The 18345-nt window shown below is 31.3% G+C and overlaps 1 protein-coding gene across 1 annotated transcript in view; it reads left to right on the forward strand.

The window, feature by feature from the left end:
• Window positions 1-1279: 1279 nt before the first annotated feature.
• The window catches only part of LOC106717740 (glutathione hydrolase 1 proenzyme), a 40125-nt gene continuing 23059 nt past the window's right edge, over window positions 1280-18345 (forward strand). The window contains exons 1-2 of the mRNA XM_045680453.1: window positions 1280-1618; window positions 7233-7312. Of these exons, the coding sequence (XP_045536409.1) occupies window positions 7251-7312 (62 nt within the window). The 5' untranslated portion in view covers window positions 1280-1618; window positions 7233-7250. The remainder of the gene's footprint in view (window positions 1619-7232; window positions 7313-18345) is intronic.

Genomic DNA, 18345 nt, shown 5'->3' on the forward strand with positions numbered 1-18345 from the left:
TATAATTTAAGACGCTCTTACATATTTAAGTGACGTTTCAGTATTCGGGCAAATGAATGCGCAAAGTAAACTGCATACTTCAAATCATACTCACCACTATATGTTACTTATTTTCATAAACGAATTCCGCCATGTCAATCTATATTTCTTCATTATTAAATATTAGTTTATTTACGTTACAATTTAATACTCAAAATAGTTACCGAGCATATAGTGAAAGCTGCCTTGTTCGCCAGACTTACTTCTTTTTGACAAAGCTGGGTTAATGATAATGGCCTAGGTCCGCTGAGGGAGAGCCATTATCAAGAAACTGAACTGAATTGAAGTAGATTTAATATTATACAAGTTGTCACCCACGACTCAATCGGCGCAGAATTAAAATAAAAAACAAAAGTAGACGATGTTTTCTTTCAGACTATGTTATACATCTGTGCCAAATTTCATGAAAATCTGTTTAGTCGTTACGGAGATACCTTATATCAAAATATCCGTCCATCCATCCATCTAGACTTTCGCATTTATAATATTAGTAAGATTAAGCAATAATTTATTTCAAATATTGTTGAGAAATATGCACCAACTTTTTCCTCGGTCTGGAAAATGTAATAAAATGAAATAAACATCATCGGTAATCACAGATTCTGTAAAAAAATATCTAAATCTTGAAAAAGGTTTAACACAGTTCAATGATAATCCTAAGTTGCGTCATCATTATATGAGAAGACATTTGGCTTGGTATTCCCGCGGACCATATTCTTACGTCATACTTATTGTTTGATTAGGTACAATTATATTCAAGGCCACGATCGATTTACGAAACTGGAATTATAGTCGTGCCTTAAAAAGGAAACACTTCCTTATTAAAGCACTTTGTAAAAATTATTGTTTTTTTGTGTCAGTTACTTTTCAAGTAAGATAATTTCTCCCCAAAAAAAATACATTCGAAAATAAAATTGTATTTCAGCTTTTTTTCCTCCGTAACGAGATTTAACATGCAAATATTGATTTTTATTTAAGTGTATTCCGGAAAAATATTGGTACGTTATGAAGGAAAGATAATAAAATCTCGAGTACGGGTACCAACAAAATTGTACAACATTGATAATTAAAACAAAGTATAGTTTAACTAATAATAATAGACAGGTCACACGTAACTATAAATAAGAAATTGGGCCAAAACTGAAACCCCTAAACTCGAACAAGAGTGAGGAAAGAAAAAAAAAACAACCATCGAACGGCGAACGCTTCGGTTACGTCTCATCATTCAACGGCCCGACTCCGTCGGAACGTTGCGCGCGCGCATATCAACGTTTCACCATATTGCATTTACAAATAAAATAATAGAATTTCGGCAATTATTGAATAAAACATTGAGTGTAACTTTAAGTAAATTAATAACAAGTAAGTTTTTATTATAATTCAATTGTACTAAATAAGTTTACTGACGGACAATGAATTATAACCTTGAATTTAAATTGAAATGCAGCACATCGGGTTAAGGTTGTTTACAGTGAAAGTTATAGGCTAGAGTTCGATGACATAATAGCAAAAGTTTATATGTACGTATTAAAACAAATTGTGTGAATTTGGAAAATACAGTTCAAGAAAGTTAAGCACTGTAAGTATATTTTTCAATACAGTATCTTATAATTTTAACTCTGGGTTAACGCATGTTTATTGCATGAAATTATTAATTATTTCATATCGTAACGTGGCTATTTCCAAATATAGTAACTTCAGATCATTTCGATTTAAAAAGAAAAAATTTTAAACAGCGTATTTAAGTATGCCTACTGCTTAGAAAAGGATAATCAAAGTCATGAAAATATTGATTATAAACATATTATTGTTTGGTATATAACTTCAAACTTTCGTGGTTTTTACAAACATAATATTCGTAAGCTAAAACAAACTAATCGTGGTAAGAATCCCGTTTCTCACGAACAGTATATTGTTAGGGTTTTGTACTGAGTCAACTTTAATACAAAATTTGTATTCGGTCATCACACATGTGATTCAGATGGAAATCGAATCCATAATTCTAAAAGTAAAAAGTAATTCCAACTGGTAGGTACATTTTAACGAATATTTTCCTGTCATACGTTAAATAATTAATTGAAAATGTGAAATTTGTTTTCCTGTAATATTTATTAAGTAATTTTATAATTTAAATTTTATAATATTTTCTGGGACACTTTAAAACACCAGTTGAAATATTAACAATTATTTTTTCAATAAATACTGGTCGTAAAACTTAATCGTGTTTTATAATCTCAGATCGTAAAACGAAATATTATTAACCGACTTACGTCGAAGTACATTATTATAGTCCGCATCATGAATGAAGGCACTATATCTTAAACAATGCCTTCATTCTATTGCAAAATATATTCAAATATTTTCTTTAATATAAAGTCGTTCTCTTGTTTAATGGTGGGTTCTTATTGTCTTTATTTACTTCAATATCTTTATAGCAATTTCCGGTACATTTTCATCGCCCATGTGTTAAAGGAATATACAACATTAACATACTTATGTGTATATGATGGTAACTGTGATATTCCGAGAATTTTATCAACAATCGTTTGACGTCTCGTTTGCTTTCCGAGAACTTACATAAGGATAACATTAATAAAAACCGGTTATTCTGTTACATGATTCCAATAAATAATTTATTACGAAAAAGTATTACATTCACCTTTACTGCATAATATTTTGTTATATTGATTCGTTACTTACAACCTGAAAAGCAGTTCTTATTGAATGGCATTTATGTTTTTTTTGTACCCAATAAAATATTAATAAAAACTACACCATAAAAATTAAACAAACAACAGAATGTTTAATGGATTGATATGAATTTATATGTCTTAGCGTGGCTTTCTGAAACCAAAATATCTGTTTAAAACGTATTGTTATCTGTGTTATGTTAATGATAATGACAGGGATTGACAATATGTTTAATATAGAGCTTTTGGTCACAGAAACCCAAGATAAGACACATAACCGTGGTTATCAACTGTCGAAACACTCACCAAGAGCCTGTGATGTAAACTTAGTTAATTAATAACTTATTATTTTTCTTTTTTTTTTTTTTAAAAAAAAACAAGACTATAATTTGTAAAATAAATAAACTCTAAAGCAAGATATAAATATTTTAGGTACTCATAAAATATACGTTATTCATACCGGATTCTATCTTTGAATAAATCACGTTCAAATGTTCCAATGGTGAACAAGGATCTCCTTCATTCAACTAAAGTAGATAACATTACTGATTAGTACGTTACATGTTCCGTAATATTTCTTGCTCATATCCTCACATCTATATATATGACGGCGTATCCGCCAAAGTCAAATGACTGGTTGACTTTTTCAGCCAAGCGAAGCGTCACTGTCGATGGTTGTGAGGGCGGCCATTGAACAGTGTTGTTCGAGACGGCGCCCGCGCACCACGCTTGCGACGAATCGCTTAACATCTAATTAACAAATTAAATCTACCGCTTAATTAAGTTAATGTCGCGTTGGTTACACACTACAGTGTTCATTCCACTGTGTATTTTTGGTTACTTAACCCTTATTAAACAACTGCGATTGCAACAAGGACTCGTGATCTGTTCACGCCCACCTGCCGACATACCCGCTTTTATACTCGCACAATATGATTTCTGATGAAGGCCCTCCTGCCCCTTCATCAGAAGTGGGATAGGCCTTTCAGCCCACTATCTACTTTCCAAATTACTTTATAAGAGGGTGAAAAAAAAACAAACGGCCGTTAATCAAATCTCTTCCGTTTTTAATTAAAATTTGCTCGGGATGCGTAACTGGTTTAGATCGCGTAGCAGGTCGGAAGGTAGTCCACCTCTGCGAACAAACGAGTCTCGCAAGAGGAGGCGTTGTGCCGATCGTAATAGGGATACGTCTACATCTAGTGATAGTGATAGTGAACGATCTTCGGTGCATAGTCGAAAACGTTATCCGAGTCAGAGCCATTTATGTTGGATGACTTGTCCTGGATGCCTTGCAGATTGTGGTAAGACGAATATTGTCGTCCGAGTCAGAGCCATTTATGTTGGATGACCTTTTCTGGATGCCTTGCAGATTGTGGTAAGACGATTATTGTCGTCCGAGTTAGAGCCCTTTAAGTTGGTCGACTTGTTCTGGATGCCTTGCAGATTGTGGTAAGACGATTATTGTCGTCCGAGTTAGAGCCCTTTAAGTTGGTCGACTTGTTCAGGATGCCCTGCAGATTGTGGTTAGACGAATTTTGTCGTCCGGGTCACATCCACCAAAGGATTGACCTGTCCAATAGTACCGATTGTGAACAGTTAACCTACATGCTGTTTAGTGACAAGGCGGTGTCATCTGACTTAATTGTTACGAGACGCTCGCCTTAAGTCTTAAGTATCATATGAGGATTGTAATGAGTAGTCAGTCAGGATGCCGAACGGAATAGGTACAACTGCAGTTCATTGTTTCAGAGAATCGCCCGAGGACGGTCGAATGTCAGTCCGGCCGTGACGGCGTATCCGCCAAAGTCAAATGACTGGTTGACTTTTTCAGCCAAGCGAAGCGTCACTGTCGATGGTTGTGAGGGCGGCCATTGAACAGTGTTGTTCGAGACGGCGCCCGCGCACCACGCTTGCGACGAATCGCTTAACATCTAATTAACAAATTAAATCTACCGCTTAATTAAGTTAATGTCGCGTTGGTTACACACTACAGTGTTCATTCCACTGTGTATTTTTGGTTACTTAACCCTTATTAAACAACTGCGATTGCAACAAGGACTCGTGATCTGTTCACGCCCACCTGCCGACATACCCGCTTTTATACTCGCACAATATGATTTCTGATGAAGGCCCTCCTGCCCCTTCATATATATAAAAGAAAGTCGTGTTAGTTACACTATTTATAATCAAGAACGGCTGAATCGATTTGACTGAAAATTGGTGGGCAAGTAGCTTAGAACCAGGAAAAGGATAAAGGATAATTTTTACCCCGTTTTCTATTTTTTTTTTATTCCGCGCGGACGGAGTCGCGGGTAAAAGCTAGTAGTATATAAATTTATAACAAGTTTGTTACGGTATTTAATACATTTCAAAAGATGCCAAGGAGATAGGAAGGTTTGGAATTTGAATATAACCTTATACAGAAAATATGAAAATATCACCAAAAAAATAACCTCAAAATTGATGAAAAGAACACATCGAATTTTAAAGACCATCAGGCAAAAATCGAATTAGTTAACAATTGTTTTATTTTCTTTAATATGTAATACAAGCGACCGCCCGCGACTCCGTCCGCGCGGAATTAAAAAAACTTATTTAGTTGCCTATGTGTTCTTCCAGAGTCTTTTCAAATTTCAGCGAGATGCATACAACCTTTTTAGAGATACCTTAAAAAAACATCCATCCATCCAAATATTTGCATTTATAATATTAGTAAGATCTATAATGCCAACAAAACTTCCTTAGTTTTTTACTCTAGCACTCTGTTCATTATCGACATTAAAAAAACTATGTTGAATAACTTACTTAATGACTTTATGAATAAATGCATTATCATGCAAAAAATTATAATTACCTTGTTATTGATAAATTCAAGGTCACGATAAATCATTTATATTATTTACCTGAATATTCCTCCGTAAAACTAGTTACAAAACTGTGGATGATATCTTTTATGCGAACATTATTTTTCTCTCTTATTTTTCAAAGAGTATGAGAGGGAAAGCAATATTGTGTTGGCAGTGGAGTCCTACCGTAAGAATACACATACTGTATAAAAGCACAATACAATATTGACTGAGGCTCAAAGCGCCTCACAATACAAATGCAATTACCTATCACCGTATCAGATGAAAGAAATCAAATTACATGGAACAGTTTTCAATCAACAATCTAATCAAATAAAGATTATATCTTACATAAATATAAAATAACCATAAACCACCAATCTTTATAAAAAAAACACATAATAACTAGCTAACTAATAACTACGACTTTCACCATCTTAAATATGAAACAATTCTAGTACTTTCTGATCTCTTTTTTTCTCGCATTTTATTTGACTGAGTTCAGTAATCCAACAGATTCTCAATAATATAATCAATCTTAATATCATAATAATAGACTTTAATATTAAAATGTTTTACTTCTCTGCTAAAACTTTATATTTTGCGACAAACTTACAAAATTACATTTAAGGTAACTTAGTAAATAATACCATAGTTATTTATGCTTTATTAAAAAATCGATTTATATAAGTACCGTTTAACTCTTTGTTAATAAGTTTAGTATTTAATAGACCAAGTCACCTTATAACTAGAAATCGACATTCAGCACTACGTTGCAATACTTCTAAAGTTGCCATTAAAGGACTATAATTTGTAAAGTTTTTTTTTATTCAATGATAATTGTTTAATATTAAAATGCACGAATTAAGAAAGCGGACAAATCCCACGGTATGTTCTTCAAATTCAAATTGGTTCTTTATGTTTTTTCTGAGTGAAAACAAAATAATGTTTTTGCGGGTATGAGTTTATTTCAGAGTATGAAGGATTTTTACGTGCATTACGTTTCTTTAAAGCAAGCTGTCATTCTTCTCAGGAGTGATTTAGATTTTGTTAGTCGTGCTTTTTTATTCTGTAAATGAATTATTAATTGTTAGGTTATAAACTGGATCAGAGCTAATGGATTACCTAATAGCGTTATTCATTAATTAACAAGTTATCCAGTACAGCCACGAGTGGAGATTGCAATTGTTTCAAACTTGATATATTGATCAGATTATCAACACCAGTGCAATGCATTATGGATCGTAAAACAAGTAGTAATAACCTTAACTAAAATCCGGCTTTAGGTTAGAATAGATGAAATAACGCCATCTATTGAAATTTTAAGCAAATATTTTAAGTTTTTATTTTAAACTGAATTAACAGTAATATGTTTATAAAATTTCTTATATATATACTCGACCGTAACAATGGAATTTACATACGTAGGAATGCGCATGAATAAAAAACAAAATTTACTGTTTGTCAGTCGGGTAAAAATAACATGACAGTTTACTCTGTAGTCATGAATTTCGTAGAGGGTAGTATGTTAAATTCATCTGTCTACTTAGATTTAATATGAGAAATTAATACTAAGCGAATGTAAAAACAACAGTATTTAGTAATGTTATATACATGTAATTTAAATAAATGAATTAATTTCGCTTTGTTCCAGGCTAAGAGACTCTTCAATATGACTATCCGGAGCATGACAGTAACGGATGCCCATGACAGCACGAAGAGATGTTGCAGAGGGTAAGAACATTATTATCAAAATACTCACGCATATCAAATTTTCTTATACTAGATGCCGCTCGCGACTCCGTCTGCGTGGAATTGAAAATAAAAAAATACAAAAAAAAACATGAAAGTATCCTATGTGTTCTTCGAGACTAGTTATACATTCATGCTAAATTTCATCGAGATCCACTGAGCCGTTCTGCAGAGGCCTTCTAACAAACCTTCACCCATTCATCCATTCATCCCTCCATACATCTAAACTTTCGCATTTATTAATTTTAGAAGTGTGATGAATGAAGATATAATATATAAAACTAATGCAAAGCGTTTTTACTCTAAAAATGTTTTAGATAAATCTAGTCAGTTGTTAATATTAGGTCCTTACATATGAAATTGGCGTTTTTCGTACTGGCCACTTTAATCACGAATTTCTCCTCTTTGGTAAGGAATTCCAAATTAAAATTTGTACAGCTATAGACTCATGTATTTGTGGTTCGATGACCGTCATTCATTTGTTTTTTTTCTTCTGTTTTTTTTTGTTTGCGTCACTCATTTTACAAAATGGAAAACTTAAAATATCGCATTATTTACGAGTACGAGTTCCACCGTGGCACTAGTGCTGCGGAAACGACTCGAAGGGTGAATGATGTGTATGGCGGTCGTGTTGCAAAAGAAAACACAGTTCGTTTTTGGTTCCAACGTTTTCGTTCTGGAAATTTCGATCTGCAGAACAAGCCCCGTGGACGGCCAGAGACTCAAGTTGATAATGAAGAGTTGAAGGCTATTGTGGAAGCGGATCCATCGCAAACCACGTCCGAGTTAGCTGCAGGCTGCGATGTTAGTGATAAAACTATTTTAATTCACTTGAAGCAAATTGGGAAGATTAAAAAGCTTGAAAGGTGGGTACCTCACGAATTGACTGAAGCAAACCGGCAAACGCGCGTCGACTGTTGCGTTACATTTCTAAACCGGCACAATAATGAAGGTATTTTAAACCGAATCATTACCTGTGATGAAAAATGGGTTCTTTACGATAATCGGAAGCGCTCAGCGCAATGGTTGGATCCTGGCCAGCCAGCCAAATCCTGCCCCAAGCGAAAATTAACCCCAAAAAGTTACTTGTAAGCGTTTGGTGGACTAGTGCCGGTATTGTTCATTACAGTTTTCTCAAATCTGGCCGGACTATTACGGCTGATGTCTATTGTCAGCAATTGCAAACCATGATGGAAAAGCTAGCGGCTAAACAACCTAGGCTGGTCAATCGCTCCACGTCACTGCTGCTTCACGACAACGCTAGACCACACACTGCGCAACAGACGGCTACTAAATTAGAAGAGCTTCAATTGGAAAGTCTTAGACATCCTCCGTACTCCCCGGATCTTGCTCCAACAGATTACCATTTTTTTTTAAATTTGGATAACTTCTTGCAAGGGAAAAAATTCAACTCCGATGGGGCAGTCCAAATCGCCTTCAAAGATTTTATTGATTCCCGTCCGACTGGTTTTTTTTAGTAAAGGGATCAATGATGAGATGGCAAAAGTGCATAGAAAATAATGGTTCATACTTTGATTAATTAAATATATTATATTAAAAAATATTCGACTTTTTGTTCCTCCCATACAAAACTCCAATTTCATATGTAAGGACCTAATATTTATACATATAAATTCTAATACTTCATATGATATACTGTTTAAAAATACAAATCATTTAGTTAGATATAAAACAATCTTCTCTTATAAAAGGATAGCAAGCAGTACAAATTCAAGCAATAAAAAGATGTCTTTACGATCCTTATTCTCAAAGCGTATTTTCCCTTTTTATTATGACAAAGAACTTTCCGGTCGAAAAATAATTTTCGTATAAGTCTTTTGAAGTGATAATATACAATAGAAAATAATAGTTTGAGAGAGAATTGTGTTACTTAAATCGAGAAATATATCTCTCGCCGATTTGTTAAAGTAAATAACAGCTCGCAAAACACGAAATTTGCTCATAAAAGCAACATTAAAAATAATAACCTCTCATTACACTATTTTTAAAACAAGTTTCATGATTTTAAAAGGCATTAAAACATTAGCACAATATACTGAACAATTGTAGCGCCTGCTGATATGTATATACTGTCATGATATTTTTAATTGTGAGAATTTGCTATGTGTATTTATACAGGAACAACAAAACATTATCTATGCTATAGGAACGATTAACGTTTATCAATTAATAAAAATCCAATCAATAAATAAACAAAATAAAAATAAAAAATAATTCTCGCTTTGTTTCCTAACAATATTTTAGCTAATTTAAAGATTATGTACCCTATTGATGTGTAAATTAAAATTTAATGAACGGATTTTTGTAAATAAAGTACTTAAACAAATCGGTTAATTTAGATGTAGGTAACAAATACATAATGTCTGTAGCCCTTTCTATATTCACATTATATTTTTATATCTTGATCCCGTTATATACAATCTCTATACGAAATTGTATTCACTTGTATTTTGTTCCGTCATAGAATGCAAAAATCGCTTAAGAATATCTGAAAGCCGCTTTGAAAAGGACCAAATTTTATCGTGTGGAAATCAACGAATTTATATGTACGTAATCCGGCGTAATCCTACAAAATCTATTTCCGGATTATCTTAACGTTGTGTTCCACTAAATTCTCTTGTAAAACATATTTTCATCTCTTTTACTCTCCTTAGTAATACTGAGATAATGATATGTTTTTGTAACATTCTTTGGGTAATAAAAACTTAGGTAGCTGAGTCCGCTTAAATGAAAAGATTTAAATGTTTTCTTTTTTTTTTTTAATAACTTGGTATTATTTTATAGATGGTTTTATTATAAAGAATATTTCAACAAAAATATTTTTATGATTTTTCATTAACCATTCATAAATCTAGAAAAAGTCTAAAACAACACGTCAAAACTTATTCAAAAAACTTTGTTAAAAAATCTTATGAAATATAGTTGAAAAATAATGTTATTATTGTAAGGATTGTAAGTATGAATGTTTTATAATTTAAAATTCAGAGGTGGTCTAAAGGTCTTAATTTTTTTTTAAACTTTAGGCTTTGAAATAATTGTTTGGTGTTTAGTATACTATAAAGTTCTTTAAGTTTTTTAGGCTTTTACCCGCCAGGGATCCATACATGTATAAAATATATATGTATATTAGGGTGATTCAAAAAAAAATTTTAATTTTTTTTTTTAACCGATACCCTCTCAAATGTTTCTATTTGATATAAAAAAAATTCTCACCAAACCCGAGCCCTATAGCTCAACTCTAAGGGGTCGCTACTGATTTTTTATTTTCCCATTTAATTAACATGGGAAAAATCGTTTTTTGTTTTAAATTGAATTTACACATAATTAACGCAATTTTTTATAAAAAACGATTTTATATTCTTAAAGTAGAGTCTTCGAGCTTTCCAAAACTCTATTACAAAGTACAATTATTATTATTATTATTATTATTATTATTTTTCAAATTTCGAAATTTAGTGATTTTTAAATAGCTGTAATTAGTCTTTATGTAAAGATAATTGTACTTTGTAATAGAGTTTTGGAAAGCTCGAAGACTCTACTTTAAGAATATAAAATCGTTTTTTATAAAAAATTGCGTTAATTATGTGTAAATTCAATTTAAAACAAAAAACGATTTTTCCCATGTTAATTAAATGGGAAAATAAAAAATCAGTAGCGACCCCTTAGAGTTGAGCTATAGGGCTCGGGTTTGGTGAGAATTTTTTTTATATCAAATAGAAACATTTGAGAGGGTATCGGTTAAAAAAAAAAATTAAAAATTTTTTTTGAATCACCCTAATGTATATATACATAAAAAAAATTAAAAAAAAAATTATATAATAATAATAATAATTCATTTATTGCAAACTGTATTACATTGTTATAAAGTTACAAACATTTATAAACAACTACAACACAGTTAGATACCCCTTCGGGCGTGCAATATGATGATAATGATGAGGTATATTTTTGTGTAATAGAATGAAGTAAAGAAACAAAAACAGAACAAATACAACAAGAGCAAGAACTTGGGAACGTCTATCAACAATAATAATAATATAATTAATAAGTGTAAAACACAGTCGCCTTTTTTTTTTTTTTGATAAGTGAATTGCAATGTTAACAAGAATTTGCTTGCGGGTCGGTCAAGTCCGTATCAATTGCCACTATTTAGTTTTTATAGTTAAAAAAATCATGCATCGAGTAGAAGGCTTGATCTAACAACCAGTTTTTTAGATTTATTTTAAAAACTTTACCGTTCATAGATTTTATCTTAATTGGCAAATGGTTAAAAACTCTTATAGCAGTGACATATGCACTTTTGTAATATATTTGACTTTTTATGTTAGGTAATTTAAGGTCATGTTGGTGAAAAGGACGTAAGTTACGGCTCTCAGCAGATTTAGGTTGAAAATAATGATGATTACTTTTTGTGAACAGACATAACTCCAAAATATAAATGCAAGTCAGCGTTAAAATTCTTTTTTCTTTAAATATACTTCTTAGGCTTTCTCGGTTTTTCAAACTATATATTATGCGAATACATTGCTTTTGAAGTACAAATGTTTCTTGAATATTAGTTGCATTGCCCCAAAAAACTATGCCGTATAAAAGCAAAGGATACACGTAACCAAAATACGCATTCTTTGTTACACATACTGATGTTGATCTCGATAGTAACGAGAGTACATAACAGTAGCTAGATATTTTCTTATTAATTTTGTCTACATGTAGTTTCCAACTTAAATGTGGGTCAATTTTTATGCCAAGAAAATTTACGTTGTCTACTTCTTCTACTTTAATATTATCACATGTTATGTTTAAGTTAAGTGGCGAAGTTTTATAATTTCTTAAATGTAGTATTTTAGTTTTAGATAAATTTACCGAAAGATTAATAGACTTGAGAGACGTTATCATTAATTTTAAGGATTTATTAATTTCATTTTCAAAATCTACTTTATTTAAATTTTTACCTGAGAAAAAGACAGTAGCATCATCTGCGAACATAACACATAGATGTTTGGTGACGTTAAACAGATCATTGACATAGATCAAAAAGAGAGCAGGACCTAATATGCTACCTTGTGGTACACCGAGATTTACTTTTTTAAGCTTAGATTGAACAGTTTCAATGCTTTTTGTAGTTTTATTGTAAGTTGTTAAAATAGTTGCTTGATAGCGATCCTCTAAATAAGTCTGAAACAGTTTAAGGGCGATTCCGCGAATTCCCAAATTTTCTAGTTTCATCAGTAATATTTTATGAATTACGCAATCAAATGCCTTAGACATATCCAAGAATAATGCTACGCTTGAGTTTTTATCGTTCATGTTTTTCCAAATGTCATTCATAATTTTAAATATAGCTCCTGATGTATTTTTACCCTTTTGAAATCCGTATTGATTAGTATTTAAAATGTTATTTGTTGCGAGAAAGTTCATTAGCTGATTACATATCACCTTCTCAAATATTTTTGAGAAGCCTGGTAAAAGTGCTATAGGTCTATAGTTGTTCAAATCTTGTTTCGACCCCTTTTTGTATATGGGTTTGATGAGCGCAGTTTTGAGACAACTGGGAAATGTTCCTGTTTCTAGCATCAAGTTGACTATAAAAGTAATAGGTTCAGAAATAAAAGATATACTTTGTTTAATTAGATACATGGGAATATGATCGTATCCATAACTGTTTTTAGGCTTTAAGGTATGAACAATTCTACTTATATCATGAGTGGTTACTGGTGACAAGAACATACTTTTATAGTTAGATACTTTGTCATTAATTTGAAATGAATTTGGATTTATGCTTTTTTGATTTTGCGTAATAAACGTATTGTTAAAAATTTCAGCTACATCCGTTGCATCTCTGTAGATTTGATTTTTATAATGAATGCTTGGTACGGAGGTGTCAATAAGGTTATTTTTATTCTTTATCAAGTCCCAAGTTGCTTTTATTTTATTAACACTTGATTCTATATAATTTATACTGCTTAATTTCTTTGATTGTACAATAACTTTTTTTAATGTTTTTTTGTAATTTTTGTACCTATTTGATTTAGTAAATAATTTATTTTTAAGTGTATATCGATATAACCTTCTCTTATTCCTAATGGAAATTTTAATTCCTTTCGTTAACCAGCTCATTTTCTTTTTTTGGGAAATTTTAATTTTTTCTATGGGGAAACATAACATAAAGATTAAATTATAAATATCAAAGAATGTTTTGTAAGCTGAATTTACATCAGTCTTTTCATATACGTCACTAAAATTTATTTGAGATAGATAGTTGAGAAAAATTGGTAAATTTGTTTTGATGTTTCTTTTATAGATATAACACGTTTTATTTCTAAAATTAATGTTGCACGGTATTTTAATGATTTGAGCAGTGTGATCAGATAAACCCAGATTTAGAACTTGGGATTTGTATTTGTTCAAATTTGTAATGATATTGTCTATACATGTTGCAGAATAAACTGTAATCCTAGTTGCTTCTTGTATAGTAAAATGTAGGTTATATTTTAGTAATGTATTAGTGAAAATATTTGTTCTAGCGTTTTTTTCCAAGATATTTATATTAAAATCACCCGCTATAACTATTTTATTTTTAACACTGCGTAATCGTACTGTTAGCTTTGAGAGTAAAGTATCCATTTTTTCAATAAACATGTTAAAATCACTATCTGGAGTTCTGTATACGCATATTATGACAAGGTTGATTTCAGTTAGTATTATACCACATATTTCAAAATGGACATCGACTGACAAGTCACAAAGATAATCTAACTTCTTATAATTAATGTCATTTCTAATGTAGATGCAGACACCCCCTCTACTTCTAGATTTTCTAATTCTTGAGTAGTGGGTTGCCATTTTATATCCATGTAAGCTATATATGTTCTCTTCATCTTCCCGTAAGAAAGTTTCACTAAGACATATTATATCTAACTTAGTGTCTAATGAAAGTGCTTCTAAGTCACATAATTTACTTTTTAAGCTTTGTATATTCGCATGAAAGATACTTAATACATTTTCACTATCGAAAAAACTGGTTGTCAGAATTATTTTTAGTAAGATCTTTACTTATTTTTTTGAAATAAAAAGGAATAGTTCCCTTTTTAGGCGAGGATACGTTGTTCTCGACACAATCAGAATTTTTTAATATTTTTCCCATTGTATCTATTGCTACATTACGTTTTACATTACAGTTCATTTTAGCAAAATAATACGGAATTGTACCTGGCTTGTAAAAATGCTTTTTATTTAGACCCATTTGTAGCAATTTTCGACGCAAGAAGTATTTGTTATAGTCTTTAGTATCTATTTCATTGTTTAAGGCATAAAGTATATTTTGTTTAATATTTACATTATCTTGATCGGGGACATTAATAAACGAACAATTTTCGTAACAAACACTTAAAGAATTCAACAAATTATTTAATTTACGCTCATTTATAGAACGACTAGAAATAATTTTTGTTATGATTATGTTTTGCTCCATATGTAGTTTCAAAAATGTATATAGTTCCGCGAATACTTTATAGGGGTTAGTATCAGAACTACCCAAAGAGAGAATTATCCAATCATTTTTATTCAATTCTTTAAGTGGTTTTCTTAAAATAATATCTGATGGTGTATCCGGATACGTAAAGGCTGTTATATCATAGTTACATGGGTTCTTATAGTTAGATCTTAATTTAATCAAAGCTGCAGCAGTTCCCGAAGCTTGTTGATCACCTAGAATGTATATCTTATTTTTCTTCTCCAGGTCTTCTTGGCCATCCAGATTTGGGTCTTTAAATGCCGGTCGATTTCTGTCTACCCCATCCGTTCTCAATTTAGAAGCGGTATTACTTTCAGTAATATTTCCCTTGTCCTTGGCGTTCAAGTTATTTTGATCATGGTGAATTGGCTCAGTTTGTAAGTGATTAGCGGACACCTGTTTAGTAGGTTCATTGTTGGTTGTTTCATAATTAGGGCTGTCTTTCGAACTATTGGAATGATCAAGTTGTTTCGTGAAGAAAGTGTCTTTATACACAGCTTTTTTTAATTTGGTATTTTCTAAGTTAAGTTGGATAATTTTATTTTCGGCACTGACAAGTTGTTGACGAAGTTGATCTATTTCGTTCTTTAAGTCCGTTATTTGAGAATTTTCTACCAATGAAGTGTCGGTGGAGCTCTTTGTAGAGTCATCAGTTGATGGATTACTGTCACTTCCAGATCTGCTAAGTCTTATTAAAGACAATTGGGTTTTGTGAGATTTATTTCTCAATGTTATATTTTCATTTTCATTGCACGTATTTGAAATTTGTGCTGTTTTAGAAGACGGATTTTGCACATTGGATTGTTCTGGAGAAGAAGTAATTAACAATGTCTTCTTGACTTTTTTTGATGGGTTTTTTATACATAAGGCGCATTTCCATTTTTGTTTATTTTCGGAAGACATCAAATAAAATCTTTTTGTACTAACGTTTGTACATTCAATCTCATAATGTTTTTGACAAACGAAACATGTAAGGTATTCTTTTCCCTTTATACTATTTCGGCATTTTTCACAATAAAATTGGTTACTTTTCCCCTTAGTTGCCATGTTTGCTAATTAGCCTCTTATATTGATTTGTAAAAAAGATCCGTCTTTATGTAATGGTGGATAACAAGAATTTTTTGTCTCTTAAAATTAAATTTATCACAAAATCCAAGTGAAAAAACACAGAAAAAGTATTACCGTGCGGGGTCTTGAACCTTGATCTATTTCGTTAGAAGTGCTATGCACTACAAATTGCGTCAAATTTACTTATGATTATACGATGTAAAATTACTCCTTATTCCAACTCAACATTATTGAATCGAATGATTGAATGGTGTATGATCTCAGGTATTTAGAGTTACCGCCTTTTCCACTATTTAATCTTTTTAACATCACATTTAAAAACACTGCTTATTTACTTATCAGAATACTTCAAATGGTTATATTCTTAAAAATTAAACACATTTGACGTTCAATTTACTCAATTGTAACAGTAACTTTGTTTTTAAATAAGTTTGTTTGTGTTTTACACTCACACGTATTTAAGGTTAAAATTTTATTTTTACTTTGATTTAATGCAAGATAACACTGTCACTTCATTTTTGATGGTTTTACTATGTTTTCATTTGATAAGAACGTTTAGAAAAGCACTTAAATATTTTAAAAATTTAATAATAGACAGAGGTAATTTGCTTGACACCGAACGAACCGACCGAACCGAACGAATGAACGAAACGAAACGAATATAAAGAATAAGTGAACATAACTATAAATCAATGTATGGAATTTATATAAAGCTAAATAAATAAATAAATAAAAATACTATAAAGTTCATAAATTGTTACACACAGAGATAAATGTGTTTTCTTCTTGGCTTATCTCTTTAGCCATAAAAGGATCATAATCATTCCTGACCCTTATTTTATATAGACCATGAAACTATATTAAATCTATAAATTAGTTTATGACGTAATATATTCTATACTTATGTTAACCAGAAATTAAACGAAGAGTTAATCATTGATGTGGTTAACACAGAAAATTATACAACATATTTACATCCTCGAGTTAAATTCCAAATAAACTTAAGGTGTGAAATGTAGACAGGTACCTTATGTATCAATGTAATACAGCAAGGTTTTCCAGTTATATACACGTCACGAAGTTGAACTCTTTAATAAATACTTTAAATTAAATGATAATCAGAAAAACGGCTCGTATATAATTTCTAAGATTGTAAAATCATTATCATCGTCCTTTGTCGTAAACCTTATCGAGAACGAAATCAAGGATTTTGCAAACATAAATCCATCAAACTCGCTTCCCGTTGTAAATTAGTTACACAGCTCATCGAACGTAATAAAACTTTTAGAACAAATCTGTAATGATCTTAAAGACAAGGTAAGAAAGAGAGTGCTAAGGGACAAATTGTACGCTGAACAAGAAGAACAATTAAGTGAAGAGGAATTAAGAATGTTTAAGATTTCATTACAGTTTATTTCATTAAGTGACGTAATTTACTAGTTGCACCAGTTAAGATATTAAAAAAGCCTATTGAAGACTTATAGAGCAATTTAGAAAATCTCTAATCTTCAAAGCAAAACAAAAGCACTACTAAGATCCCGCTCGTTTCGTACTCGTCGGTTATCGCAAATTTCATGCCCGTGGCCAAACAAAAAAATCATCATATCGGAATATGTCGACTTCTGTTGTACTTGTTTGAGTATTTTTCGCACAAGCTATACCCGTAATCTTCGTATGACAATTACATGTAGGCTGTATAGTATCATACTTACATGTAAGATAATATTTCTAACTTGTTATTTACTAGATAACAGCATAATGTGGTTATAGCGTTAGAGTTCTAAGTTGTTCGTTTGCTTCTCAGGGAGTCGGACTAATCTGCAAAATTGAGTAATTTACCAATCAGTCCTTGTTGATGCCTCATTCATACAACGTGTACTCGATGTTTGTGTGCTTTTATGGTGGAAATTCTCAATTTTCTGCCTGAACTTAGGCGAAATAAAATTATGTCTTATTTCCAATTGACAATAATTGTACGTAATTCATCTCATATTTTAGTAGTAAATTACTCAGCATAACGTAAAAATGTACTTTATAAATTGACAAAAAATACCGGAAAAAGAGTTCAATCATTCCAACAAAAATTTTTAATTAAAAACTACTGTAACTTTGACGAAAAAAAAACACACACAAAAAAGTAAGCATTTTAAACGAGATTCAAAGTGAATAATATACATTATAGTAGAGGACGTGATTACGACTAGTTCATTGCGACTAAATTGTACCAAATCAATGTTATTCGCTTAGTTCAATTTAAACCTTTGACGAAATGCATTGTGTTTATTTACAAGTAACGCCATCTATGAACTTTTAAATGTATAATTGTGAAGATTGTTCTGAAGATATTAGTGGAAACTCACGGAGAATGTAATGAGAGTGAAGATTCTTTTCAGTTTAATAGCAAACGTGATTT

Source organism: Papilio machaon, chromosome 13 (assembly GCF_912999745.1).
Source record: "Papilio machaon chromosome 13, ilPapMach1.1, whole genome shotgun sequence".
Classification (NCBI taxonomy): Eukaryota; Metazoa; Arthropoda; class Insecta; order Lepidoptera; family Papilionidae; genus Papilio; species Papilio machaon.